The following is a 13,789-nucleotide window of genomic DNA, read 5'->3' as shown; positions in this document are numbered from 1 at the left end:
TATCCATTGTTTTTAATCATAACATGATCATGGCATTCACAATGCATCATGGGATTGTATAGTTTCCCTTATTAAAACCGTCAAATACACAGTCTTGAACCTTTCTCTTTTTTATTGCTTTAAAATCAAATGTTGTGATTTTTGTGAATCACCTCATTGCTGGTTAATTTAGTTCATGGCTTATGACTCTTTACAAAAACTTTTTAAAAATCCCAATGGGGAAAATTAATGGTGAAAATACTTCTGCTATCATGGCAGCTCGGGATTTGAAATGTTGTAAAAGCAACGCGGAGATGGTGTTTTTATTACTCAACAGGTGAGTAAGGTATTTTATTGAACCAATAAACTGCCATAAGTAGCTCTCTAACAGAGTTAATTATGAAGCATTATCTATTGTAAAGGGTAATTTCATTATGGTTTTAGCGGTGTGCGCTGTAATTTATTTTCAAGGAAGTACCGTGTCTATTAATGGGTAACGCTATAGTAACATCTTCAGCTAGTCAGCTTGAGATCCTTTCCATCTACACTGGTTATTTCTCTTACGCCCAGTAGTGAGTGTTTTATGAGCAATAGGACAAAGAACCATATTCATCCACACAGTCACACAGGGCCGAAGCACAACCAAAACAATGTCCTTCCGCAAAATGCATGCAGTTTTGTTTTTTTAAAGATTACCTACTGTACCTTAAACTGGTTATTTCAATTTTTTCTAGTGATAAAGTATGTTTATGAGCTGTTTAATTCATAAGATTTAATTAAACTCATATTAACTAAAACTGATCCCATGATGGGCAAATTTTCTATATAGACAAATTTTTTTCTTAATGGAAGCATGAAGATGATATACAAGTATGTACAGTCAGCCGGTCATTATTCCACAATAACATATTTGATCACATAATTTAACAAAAATGGAAAGGTATTTAGGACACAGTTTTCATTCAGATGTTTATTCCTCCATATTTAATGTTTTACTGATAACACATTTAATCCAGTATTTTCTACCTCATCTAAAACTGCACAAGGCATGTTGAAGAAATGAGGTGCAGGAGTTTTCACATTCCTCTGGTCTGATATGACATCCCACCACACCCATTGTACAATCACAAAGGAAGCAGGCCAGCAGAAATAGTTCACAACAGTACACAATGCACCAATCTCTGCACAAATCGACTCAAACTTAGAGCACAACACACAGGAGCGAGCGTAAAGTGGCAGAGAAGATCATCTGCTGGTGTGTAAATTTTTCACTAGCATGCATTTCTTTCAGTTGCTATACTATAGTAAGAGAATGGGTTGCATAGTTACAAAGAATGAATCATATCACTCTAGTATTTTCCTGTCAAGAGACTTATTAGATGTTTTCATTTTTCACCCTCTCGTACAGATGCAACCCCATTGCATACTTTAAAGAACTTAAAGGTTGTAAATGAACAAAACTGAGCCATGCTACAACATTGTTTTTCCAAAAAAGATTTATACAGCAAGGTTCCTGAGTATCTATGGAGCACAGAAAACTGGAAGACAGAGGGAAATATGTTCATGAATGTCTTTCCTCTCCTCTTTATGGTAGAATTATGCTGCTCATTTCACCCAAAATTCAAATTGATAGAATGATGACAGAATTTCCATTAGCAGCTGAACTATTCCTTACCTAGTAATGGTGAATCTGTATTTGTGAGTGTGCGAGTTTTTTTAACCTGTGGGACTAGGTGAACATTTGGCTAGACTGCTGTGTGACTCTGATGAAGGTCGTCCTGCGGCTCAGTTCTTTGAGTTTGGCAGCTCCTACATATGTGCATGTGGACCGCAAACCACCCATGATGTCCCTGATGGTGTTTTCCACGTCACCTTTGTAGGCCACCTGGACCGTCCTGCCCTCTGATGCCCTTGAAATCACATAAACAGATGTACACATAAGATGACCTGCAATATCACAGTTATTTATGTAGCTCTGGTGCCACACATCCTTAATGCCACAAATGCACTTAAACCCCAAAATGAATTGGCATAAATATGCCCTATATAAAGTATGAAAACATCCTCACCTGTACTCTGCTACCCCTCCGACGTACTTCTTCATGGCTGTGTCCGAGCTCATCCCATAGAACATCTTGAACTTCTTGCCGTCTTTCTCAATGACTTCACCAGCACATTGATCGTGTCCCGCTAACATTCCTCCCAGCATGACAAAATCTGCCCCAGCGCCTAATGAAAATGTATTATTAGATAGCTTAAAGGCCCGTTCACACCAAGAACAATAACTATAAAGATAACTATAACCGTGGTGTGAATGGGCCTTAGTAGGACAACAATAGATATAATAACTTTTATAATAGTACAAAAACAGTAAATTATTGTTTGGTGTTTGAAACATGAAACCACTCATCACTGCTCACCAAAAGCTTTGGCAACATCCCCGGGGCAACTGCAGCCTCCATCCTAGAGAAAAAAGAAAGCTTTACAAAGTCCTATACGGTCATATAAAGTACAGCACAGTTGAAAAGCATTCGTATAGACCTTATTCTGGTTAGACGCCATATTGAATTTAATGCAGATGAAAGCTTTGAGGGATAGACTTACAGTCTTTACAATGGCATGCACTGTACAAAGGTCACAGATCACTTAATTTTGCCAACTCACAACTTTCAAGAGCGTCGCTTTCATTCCTGTCAAAAATTAAATATGGCGCTACCCTGACTAAGGTCTTTAGCTCAAATGGTAAAGTGTGGCACTATCGACGCAAAGGTCTATTCCCAGTTATTCAGTTTCCAAAAATGCATGCGCTGATAAAATGTTTTATTTGAATCCAAAGTTGCTTTGGCCTACTTGGAATGAATTTTGATTTTACTGTCAAACCTATAAAACAAATTGCAATTTAACTGGATTTTATTTATTTTCTCCATGATTGCAACTAGAACTGTTAAAACTTGTGTCTCAACAAGCTTATGTGTCTCATTAAAGGAAGAAAAGAAACTACTTAAAAAGTGTTTATAAAAATAATTATAATAGCATGCTGCAGGGATGCCATATTTTTGCAATGCCAAAACTCGCAAATGAGTTAGCATTTTAACATTTCAGGTTCCATCATCAAAGTCGATGCGTTTTTAAATGGGTTTTTGGTTAAATGTCTAAAATAATGTCTGTGGTTAACACAATATCAATATACTTTCACAATTTATTCTACAACATAAAAATACATCAGTAATACCCCTACTTTTACAGCCTTGGAGATGGTGATGTTGAAGTCATGCGACCATAGTCTATACGTTTAGCCTTTTACTTATGCCAATTTTATTTAGGTTTCAAAATTCAAAAATCATATGCGAAAATTATCATGATGAGCAAAATGTGTAAGAATCATAAACTTTTGTTGGTCACGAAACTTATTTTATGCAATAATCCAAAAGCTAATGGAATATTAGCTATTGGGTTTTTGTCCAGGAAACCAGGGTGATGCCAACTTCCGGGTTGGCCTAAAAAAATAAAATAAAAAGTCACATGACACGTCTGTTTTGGTGTTAATGAAGCCTTTGAGCCTTTCTGATGGGACAAATAAAACTGACATGGTAGGGAAACACTGGAATAGAATTGAGGATGCTGCCCTCTTGTGGTAATGTGATGTCACTTGTATGTGGGTTCCCAACTACCAATCTATGCCTTGCATTAAAGGATGGCATTAATGGATTTAAAAACGAAAGATTTAATTTAAAGAGACTCACAGATATTATGTGTCCTTTCAGTCCATGGGCCGAGTCAGCGCACTCAATAACAGCACTCAGTTGAGGATAACCCACACCGGTCTTAATGCGTGTGGTGCACACAGAACCTAAAATCACAGTGTTGTCAAACATCATTAACATGCTCCAGATACTGCAAGGAATGCTGTTAAATATGAAGGATGATTACCTGGCCCAATGCCCACTTTAATGATATCAGCTCCAGACAGAATGAGTTCCTCCACCATCTCTCCTGTCACCACATTTCCTGCCTAAGTGATCAAGATCCTTTTGTTATATGAAATTTGTTGTTCAACAAATACTTATGATGCTTGTTATATTATGTTTAGGCAAAAATCTCACCATGATGGTGTGCTTAGGAAACTTTTCCCGAACTTTTTTGACAAACTCCACAAAGTGTTCTGAGTAGCCATTGGCCACGTCCAGGCAGATGTACTGGATGAGAGGAATGGCCTCCAGGATGCTGGACAGTTTTTCCAGATCCGCCACTCCACTGCCTGAGCTGGCCGCGACATGCTGAGGACGAGACGGTAGATAATGCTTAAAGGTGTTTGCATATAAATGTGTCTTTGCAGTGTGTGGACACAACCCCCATACAATGAAAAAAATCCATTCACTCCTTTTTTTTTTATTCTCAAAAAGCCTAAACACTCTCAATAATCAAGCCGTTTGGATTTTCTGAGCAATATAATGTCATATTGCTCATGCTCCGCCCACGACCACTGACGAACTATCCCGTATTAGCATATTTCCGCCCTCAGCCATTTGTATACTGTCTGCCAAGGCAGCACTTTACGTGTCTTGTGTATAGACTGTAAAAAGGTCTTGTGTCGACGCGCCCCACGGAAGAGAGGGGTGGGGTGAGCAGTTGCTCATTATCATTTAAAGAGACATGCACCGAAATGGGTCTCTGTGAACAGAGCTGTTTTTGAGGAGGTAAAAAGGGTGTTTTACATAACCATTGAGGAATTTTAACCAAAGTATGTATAAACTTTACATGAATACCCTAAAGAATCCTACCAACTTGTGGAAAATGGGCATCCGACGACCCCTTTAAGGCTTCATTGATTCACTGCAGGAACTTTGTGGAGAAATAAGAAAGTTTCCATCTAGAAAGCTAAATGTGCTAAAAGTTACATGTGTGTTAATATGGAAGGTTGTTTCCGCCATGGTATAAAAACATTTAAAAGATGATTGCGACTTTAGATCTCACAATTCTGACTTTTCTTCTCGCAGAGAGTTTATATTAGGCAATTCTGAGAAAAAAAAATCAGAATTGTGAGATGTAAACTCGCAATGACGAGGGGAAAAAAAGGTGAGAATTGTGAGATAAAAAGTACCTTGTTTTTTATTTTTTATTCAGTGGCAGAACAAGCGTCCATAGTGTTAGTCTGTTGAGGTTATTATAGACAGATTTGAAGTCTGAAAGAATATGCCTTGTTACGGTTTCTAATGTTTTCTGTATCTGCTAGGCAGAGGTGTAAAGTCCAGGTTCAGAAAGTCCTTGAATTCCAATCACCTGGATTTGCTTATTAGCACAGTTTTTCAGCCAGGAGAGAACTAATTAGTGAAATCAGCTGGCTGAGTTAATGGGTGGAATAAACATATGGCAGGACTTTGACTTTCTGACCCCTGGACTTTACACCTCTGTTGCTAGGTGGTTGCTTAGCTGTTGCTCGATTGTTGTGGCTAGTTGCTTGGTGGTTGCTAGGGTGATCTGAGGATAATACCTGGGGGATGCCAGGCCTTTCTAGGGTGTTCTTAGTGTTTTGTCGACATGACAAAAGTTTTTTTTTTCACAACAAACGTTTTTCCTCTGTGCAGATAAAAACTTTATCAAAATGATTCCTGTTCAACACGGATCAGCGGAAACGACTAAAAACGCTGTATTATGCATGCCAGACAAGTAACTGTCAATGTCGCTTGAAAGACTACACGCCTGCACACGTACGCATTCAAACGTGCATGCCTATAGAATAAACACTTAATACGCATGTGCATGCCGTCGCCATTTTCACAGATTCAAGTTTTTGACGTTTACACGGAGATGATAACGGTATCGCTTTCAAACCCGTTTTCAAAAACGGGCACTTAGAAACCATTAAAAGTTTTCTATTTTCAGTTGAAAACAGTGTCATGTCTGCTAAGTTAACAACTAATGATTTTTCTCAATGGAAATGAATCAATAAAAAACTTTTATTTTTGAACTAGACAATGACTTAGAGCTGTCTTTGAAACAATCTTTGTTGCATTAATCACTGTAAAGCTGCTTTGAATCAATCTGTATTGTAAAACAAGCTATATAAATCAATGTGATTGTTAGGCAGTTGAACCTTTTAATTAAACTGCTTTTGATTAAGCGAGGCAAGAAAAACATTTTTGTCCATTCACCTCAAGGCACTCTGGATGACTGGCAGCAAAAGTCTTCCACTCCTCCAGGGAGTAGTGCTTCTGGATGGCTGTGAAGAGAGTGTGCTGAAAGACAGAGCAGAGAGATGTCTGAGAGACCAGCAAAGTGTCTGGCTCCGAGACAGACAGAAATATAAGAGCCTCTTGATCCCAGTGCATGGAAACAGGACACAGCTAATTATGTTTCAGTGATAAATCACAGAGATAAAACATAGTAAAACAAGACTTTTCTTGGGTTGTATTTCAGACGCAGGTGCTGTGTTTCTTCCGTTAGTGTGCTTTGTTTAAAGAAGCACTCACCTTGCTGAGCACCTGTGCCATCTCAAAAGTGCCGGTGGTGTCCATGTTAGCAGCAATGATCGGGATTCCATTGTATGTCTGCTTTGAGTTCCGGAATGTGAAGGTCCTCTGCAGGTCAACCTTCAAGAACAAAAAATAAAGAGGAAATTACTTTTCAAACATACAAACAGTACATGTGACCGGCGTCTCATTTTAATGGATAAACCCATAATCAACCCAAACATCCTGTGTTCCTATATCCTGTTCTCCAGTCCCTGTAACCCACTGAAGCATGAACTCAAATATATTACAACTGAAAAATATTTAGACCCATCTAACAGTCATTCTCCACGTCTGGTGGATGTCAAATGCAGTGTTCAAAGTGTAGTAGTGCTTTCTCTGAATAAAAACAGGAGTATCCGTCTGTTCTAGTTTGAGATTTGAAACAAAACATATTGATACATTACACAAGAGTGAGGCAAGTAGTCATATTGCATATAGTATAGCCTATATTTTGCATCGTTTTTCTGATTAAGATCCACAGCCATTGGATTATTCCTTCACATGTAGTCAGCATATTCAGAATAAAGACATGCACATTCAATGGATATTACTGTATTTTTTTCCTAAACAAAAACAAAAAAATTTTTTTTAGTATTTTTAAGCATCTGATAACTGGTATGAAGAACCAATAAGCAGAAGATTTGTAGTTATTATTTTAATTCTGCTGTTGCCATTATATCTGCTGTTTTGTTGAAAAAACATCCAAAAATGTGTTTCTTCAATAGTCTGTATAATACAATACAGTTACAATATGATACAATTGTCTGTATATAATACACCCAGATTTACCTTTGTTTGCACGTTCAGATAAATGTTAATGTTCAAAGGATATTCTGGTGTTATACACTGCTCAAAAAAATAAAGGGAACACTTTTTAATCAGAGAATAGCATCAAGTCAGTTAAACTCCTGGGATATTGATCTGGTCAGTTAAGTAACAGAGGGGGTTGGTAATAAGTTTCAACTGCTTTAGTGTTAATGAATTTAACAGCAGGTGCACTAGATGGGCAACAGTGAGACAACCCCCAAAACAGGAATGGTTTTACAGGTGGAGGCCACTGACATTTTTTCCCTACTCATCTTTTCAGACTGTTTTTCACCAGTTTTGCATTTGGCTAGGGTCAGTGTCACTACTGGTAGCATGAGGCGATACCTGGACCCTACAGAGGTTGCGCAGGCAGTCCAGCTCCTTCAGGATGGCTCATCAATACGTGCCATTGCCAGAAGGTTTGCTGTGTCTCCCAGCACAGTTTCAAGAGCATGGAGGAGATTCCAGGAAGACAGACAGCTACTCTAGGAGAGCTGGACAGGGCCGTAGAAGGTCCTTAACCCATCAGCAGGACCGGTATCTGCTCCTTTGTGCGAGGAGGAACATGATGAGCACTGCCAGAGCCCTACAAAATGACCTCCAGCAGGCCACTGGTGTGAATGTCTCTGACCAAACAATCAGAAACAGATTTCATGAGGGTGGCCTGAGGGCCCGACGTCTTCTAGTGGGCCCTGTGCTCACTGCCCAGCACCAGGGAGCTCGATTGGCATTTCCCATTGAACACCAGAATTGGCAGGTCCGCCACTGGTGCCCTGTGGTTTTCACAAATGAGAGCAGGTTCACCCTGAGCACGTGACAGACAGGAAAGGGTCTGGAGAAGCCGTGGAGAATGTTATGCTGCCTGTAACATCGTTCAGCATGACCGGTTTGGTGGTGGGTCAGTGAGGGTCTGGGGAGGCATATCCATGGAGGGACGCACAGACCTCTGCAGGCTAGACAATGGCACCCTGACTGCCATTAGGTATCGGGATGAAATCCTTGGATCCATTGTCAGACCCTATGCTGGTGCAGTGGGTCCTGGGTTCCTCCTGGTGCACAACAATGCCCGGCCTCATGTGGCGAGAGCATGCAGGCAGTTCCTCGAGGATGAAGGAATGATACCATTGAAGGGCCACCACGCTCACCTGACCTACATCCAATAGAACACCTCTGGGACATTGTGTTTCGGTCCATCTGACATCACCTGGTTGCACCTCAGACTGTCCAGGAGCTCAGTGATGCGCTGGTCCAGATCTGGGAGGAAATACCCCAGGACACCATCCGTCGTCTCAGTAGGAGCATGTCCCGACATTGTCAGGCATGCATACAAGCACGTGGGGGCCATACAAACTACTGAGAACCATTTTGAGTTGCTGCAATGAAATTTCAGCAAAATTGACAAGCCTGCTGCATAATTTTTTCACTTAGATTTCCGGGGTGTCTTTGAATTCAATCCTCTGTAGGTTGATTATTTTCATTTCCATCAAACAATGTGGCATTGTTTCGTTCATAACACATTACCGAGTCCATATTAGTATAGATATCCAGCATGATATTTTTCCCCATTGAGATCTGATGTGTTTTCAAAGTGTTCCTTTAATTTTTTTGAGCAGTGTATTACCCAATATTCAGATAAATTTTTATTAGATTAGTCATATTCAAGCTGTATTATTCTAATGGAATATTGACCTCTGACCATGTCAATTAGGTAAATATGTTTACTTGACATTTACATGTGCATTAATATGCGCATATGCCAATGCTTGAGATTGCTCTACTGATTGACAAGATATAACACTGTTGTTGTTGTTATTAGTTTTTTTGTTGTTGCAATTTTAATGAAAAAAAAAGAACTTGATTGGTCACAGAATTCGATGTAACAAGGGGAACTAAAATGTTTAGGTGTTTATAAAAGTTTTTATTGTATTTTATGGTATTTATTATTTTATGGTATTTTACATTATTTTTGAATGTAATAATAAAATGTGACAATGCAACTTATCTGTTTATTATTATTATTATCAAAATTTATATGCAGTTTTATCATATAAAATTGCAATCTCAACAATGCAATTTTGACCCGCTGTGAGTTATAGTCAGGTGCGACTTTCTGGAAAATACGAAAGATTTAAAAATATATTAAAATAGAAAAAAGTTCATTTAAATTGTAATAATATTTCACAATATTACTGTTTTACTTTATTTGTGATCAAATAAGTGAAGCCTTGGCGAGTGTAAGAAGCCTATTTAAAAAAATACCAACCCCAAACTTGCTAACGGTAGTATCCCTCTAGCTGAGAGACTGTGGTGGGCTTAAGTGAAATTGTGCTGAATCATTTATAGTTCCCTTTCAGTCAGTCACTACGAGTTACGTCAGTGACTGACGAAATGGGGGTTCGCTAGAGAGCCCTATCACCTTCAAGTATTAGAAAACGAGCCAATGGTATGAAAATACCATGGGTCTGCGGAATTTGCATTGCGAACTCCGCCCCACCGCGAGGGTATAAAATGAGCCACGAGTGCAATCTCGCATTATGTTTTTGCTTCGGAGCCGAAGTGTGTATGTGCTTCTCCTTCACCTTCTTCAAAGCAACGAGCGCTCTTCAGTCGGTGTTGGTGTGATGCTGCATTTCAGCGGATTCACGATCCTGCTGCTGGTCTGTGCAGTGGCTTGCACGCGGCTCGTGTTTCTCCCCTGGGCGCTTCAGCGCTACTAAAAGAGCTTTTTCTTTCTAAAAGAGCTGCACGGGCACGTCTTTTTAAAGATGTCTTGCCCGTGTGTTTCTGGTTGTGGGCACATGGTCCATCCGCCTGACGGTCACGAGCGCTGCCTCGCGTGTTTGGGCTTTAATCACGCTCAGGTAGTGCTTGTAGATGAGTCATGTTCTCATTGCAGGAACAAGGTCATCGCGGTGTTTAGGTGCTTAAGGCTGTCTCCTTCCACCCTGAAGGTTTATGTGGCTGCGATCTCTGCGCACCACGACCTTGTGGAGTCAAAGACAGTAGGACAGCATGACCTGGTCATCAGGTTCCTTAGAGGGGCAAGGAAGTTAAATCCTCCCCGCTCCCCACATATGCCCTCTTGGGACCTTGCAGTGGTTCTATCTGCACTGCAGAGAGCTACCTTCGAGCCATTGCACTCAGTTGAGCTTAAGTACCTCTCTTTGAAGACGGCGCTCCTGGTTGCTTTGGCCTCCGTCAAGACGGTAGGGGACTTGCAGGCATTTTCCTTTGACGAAGCGTGCCTGGAATTCGGGCCTGCTAACTCTCACGTGATCTTGAGAACCCGACCTGGATATGTGCCCAAGGTTCCCACCACTCCCTTCAGGGATCAGGTGGTGAACCTGCAAGCGCTGCCCTTGGAGGAGGCAGACCCAGCCTTGGCACTGCTCTGTCCAGTACGTGCCCTTCGAACTTACGTAGACAGAACGCGGTGTTTCAGGACCTCAGACCAGCTCTTTGTCTGTTTCGGTGGGAAGCTGAAGGGAAAGGCTCTCTCCAAGCAGAGGTTGTCTCATTGGATAGTGGATGCTATTGTCTTGGCTTACCAAGTGCAGGGCCTGTCATGCTCCCAAGGGGTGAAGGCACACTCCACTCAGAGCGTTGCTTCCTCCTGGGCGCTAGCACATGGCGCCTTGCTAACAGACATCTGTAGCGCGGCAGGCTGGGCGACACCTAACACATTCACGAGATTCTACAATCTCCGTGTAGAGACAGTGTCCTCTCGTGTACAGCGGCCAGTAGCTAGGACCTGCTCGGTGTCATCGCTTGCTGCGCCATTCCACTCCATGGACTGGATCCGAGCGCTATTTTACTCAGATGAGTTCTCCATAGACCCTGAGTTCCTCCTGCACTGTTCATGCCGTCACCAGAGTGCATGCCCGGTTGGTCAGCCCTCGTGACTGGCTAGGTGCCTCCATATGCATGGTTCCCCGCTTGGGCAACTCCCACGTGTGTATTTCCACGGTAAGTCTCCTCCGAGCACGTGTCTTTCCCTCAGGTAGGTACTGTGTTACATATTCCACCTGGGATATGCTACCCAGTGTACCTTGATATTCTTGCGTTAGCCTTGCCCTTCGCTCCTGCTAGCCTCACAACAGGGAGCTGTGGCTTGCGCAGGACACTGGAAGACAGCTGCAGTGGCAAGATTAGATTGGGACCCCCATTTCGTCAGTCACTGACATAACTCGTAGTGACTGACTGAAGGGGAACATCTTGGTTACGTATGTAGCCCTCGTTCCCAGAAGGAGGGAACAGAGACATTATGTCCGCATGCCACTACCGCTGTGCCGCTGAAACGGCCAGGGCGCACAGTCTCGGCTCCTCGGCAGGTAACATAATGCGAGATTTTATACCCACGCAGTGGGGCAGAGTTTATGATGCAAATTCCACAGACCCATGGTATTTTCATAACATTGGCTCATTTTCTAATACTCGGAGGTGATAGGGCTCTCTAGCGAAACCCCATTTCGTCAGCCACTGACGTAACGTCTCCGTTCCCTCGGACTAAGACGTTTTGTCTGCTTGCAGAAAAAAAATATTGCAAACTGATATGCACAGAAGTTCTCTATCTCTCAAGCACACACACACACACACGGACGTTCTCAGGTTCTCCGAATCAGTTCTTGGTTATTTCCAGTTCCAGTAACTGCTGCAGCCACATCAGTCACACTACACTGCCCTATGAATAATCATCCTGCCGCTATTAACTGAACTGCTTTCGTGCTATAGGGAACAAATTCACCATTCTCCTGTTTGAAGAGACATTTCACGGACATTCCAGGCATAAGATTGGAATCCTCTCGTTTATTGTTGATGCTTAAGGCTAGGTCAGTGATAGATTACTGCAGGTTATAAAGAGATCCTCAGCTGCTCTTCTATTTTAATGAGCCTGTATATCATCACACCACTGTTCCTGCCTGTACAGTGACATCCATCAGATTAGCCAGCCGCAGAGATCTGACCGGCACTTTACGTCATCCTGCAGTGAAAATCTCCTCTGAATTCATCAGCCAGGACACCAATAGGAAAAAATGAACAGAATATACAGATGATCAATGTTGTAAACCTGACAGATTAGCATGTGGATTTTGAAAGCAGCTGTTTAACTAAGAAAGCTACACGTTAACTGGAACAAAAAGAATGTCTGGGAGAAATATGAAAGAATTACAGGCATACAAACCATGTAGATAATCATATGTTTTGTCCCATTATGTGTCGTTGGGTGGACCTATAGTTTGACCAAGAGTTACACCACAGTGGAATCTGCTTCTATTAATGTTTAAAAATAGGCCTGAAGCATGCCAACATGTTTTGAAAGCACTAGCTCTCAGGTTGCTTTTCCTTAGCCTGGTCAGTTGACCCTGAAAACCACTGGACTTGTTTCAAGACACAACACCACAAAATAAAGAGAAACCAACATATACTGGAGCACTGTCTGCTGATCAAGCTTGATAAACTGCCACTGGTTGAAGCTTAAACATGGGCCACATGAAAAACAGATGAACTTCATCAAGGTCATCCTAATTTTCAGTTTCATTCTTTGCCCAAACAAACATGTAGCTCCCTTGGTACTCAGTTTAAATGAGTCTTTCAGGTATAACAAGACCAAGGCCAGTGGCACAAATTTATTTTAAAAGAGACAGCAAGCAGATGTTCTTACCTCAGACCTGCTCTTCAGACTGCTCCTCTTTGGTCTGAAAAGGACATCTTTAAAGTCCAGTTTGAGGTCAGCATCCACCCGGGGCATAGTGACAGGCCTGAAAGCGGATGAGAATCTCCTGAGACGGGCTGGTGCAGTCACTGGTCCAGAGCTCCAGGCACCAAACCCGAACCGGCAGAAGAACAGCGTATTTATAGTGTAGAAAGGGCCGTCACTGCCCAGGCCCCCATGGCTTTATTTGGCAAGGCCTGTACGCTCTCTCCTTTCCTCTCTCTCCTCTCTCTATTTCCCCCCTCCGCCTGCATTCAGTCTAGAGTGGCAGAAGCAGTAGCAGTGATAAAAGTGTTTCCTATGGCTGTCTGACACACACACACATACACACACACACAAGCGCAGTCACTGCAGCTCAGCTCAGCACTGCAGTATGTGCAGAGCTCCTGCTGTCCAGCAGAGGTATTGCTCCTCTGAATCAATGATTGGACTCATGGGAAATAAAAGAGAGAGAGAGAGAGAGAGGGGGGGGGGGGGGGGGAGAGAGGGGGGGGGGGTGGAGTAGTAGTAGAGGAAGGACATGAAATACATTTTACATGTCCTTCACTTTTTTATGTTGGCTAATACAGAAATCATGGGCAAGTGACCCTTGAACTAAAAATAATAAAGATTGCTGCTATAAAACACATGGTACACTAAAAATATAATCATGCAACTGTATTTAAGATGTGCAATTCCTTTATGAAATACCCTATAATTAAGATAATTTTAATTGATATCATTCTCTTGCTATGCGCTATCTACAGCTTTATTATTGCACATTGTATGCTCACTGTGT

The 13,789-nt window shown here is 41.7% G+C and overlaps 1 protein-coding gene across 1 annotated transcript; it reads right to left on the bottom strand.

Moving 5' to 3' along the window:
* Window positions 1-925: 925 nt before the first annotated feature.
* Window positions 926-13,431, bottom strand: gmpr (guanosine monophosphate reductase). The gene is made up of 9 exons (XM_084423605.1): window positions 12,961-13,431; window positions 6,450-6,569; window positions 6,132-6,215; window positions 4,083-4,256; window positions 3,910-3,991; window positions 3,723-3,829; window positions 2,400-2,442; window positions 2,049-2,208; window positions 926-1,889 (listed from the first exon to the last, which is right to left on the bottom strand). Exons 1-9 carry the CDS (start codon window positions 13,045-13,047, stop codon window positions 1,709-1,711), a joined length of 1,038 nt encoding a protein of 345 aa, XP_084279731.1. The 5' UTR covers window positions 13,048-13,431; the 3' UTR covers window positions 926-1,708.
* Between the last annotated feature and the right edge of the window lie 358 nt (window positions 13,432-13,789).

This window comes from Rutilus rutilus (genome assembly GCF_951802725.1).
Source record: "Rutilus rutilus genome assembly, chromosome: 11".
Classification (NCBI taxonomy): domain Eukaryota; kingdom Metazoa; phylum Chordata; class Actinopteri; order Cypriniformes; family Leuciscidae; genus Rutilus; species Rutilus rutilus.
Note: the sequence above shows the minus strand (reverse complement) of the source record. Positions and strands in the feature narration are given on the sequence as shown.

Bases quoted from the DNA above. Each gene is read 5' to 3' on its own strand.
- gmpr (XM_084423605.1), bottom strand. From the start codon at position 13,047: ATGCCCCGGGTGGATGCTGACCTCAAACTGGACTTTAAAGATGTCCTT. The intron at 6,570-12,960 runs GTAAGAACATCT...TTGTTCTTGAAG, and splicing joins GTCTGAAGAGCAGGTCTGAG to GTTGACCTGCAGAGGACCTT. The intron at 2,209-2,399 runs GTGAGCAGTGAT...CATTTTCATTAG, and splicing joins GGATGTTGCCAAAGCTTTTG to GCGCTGGGGCAGATTTTGTC.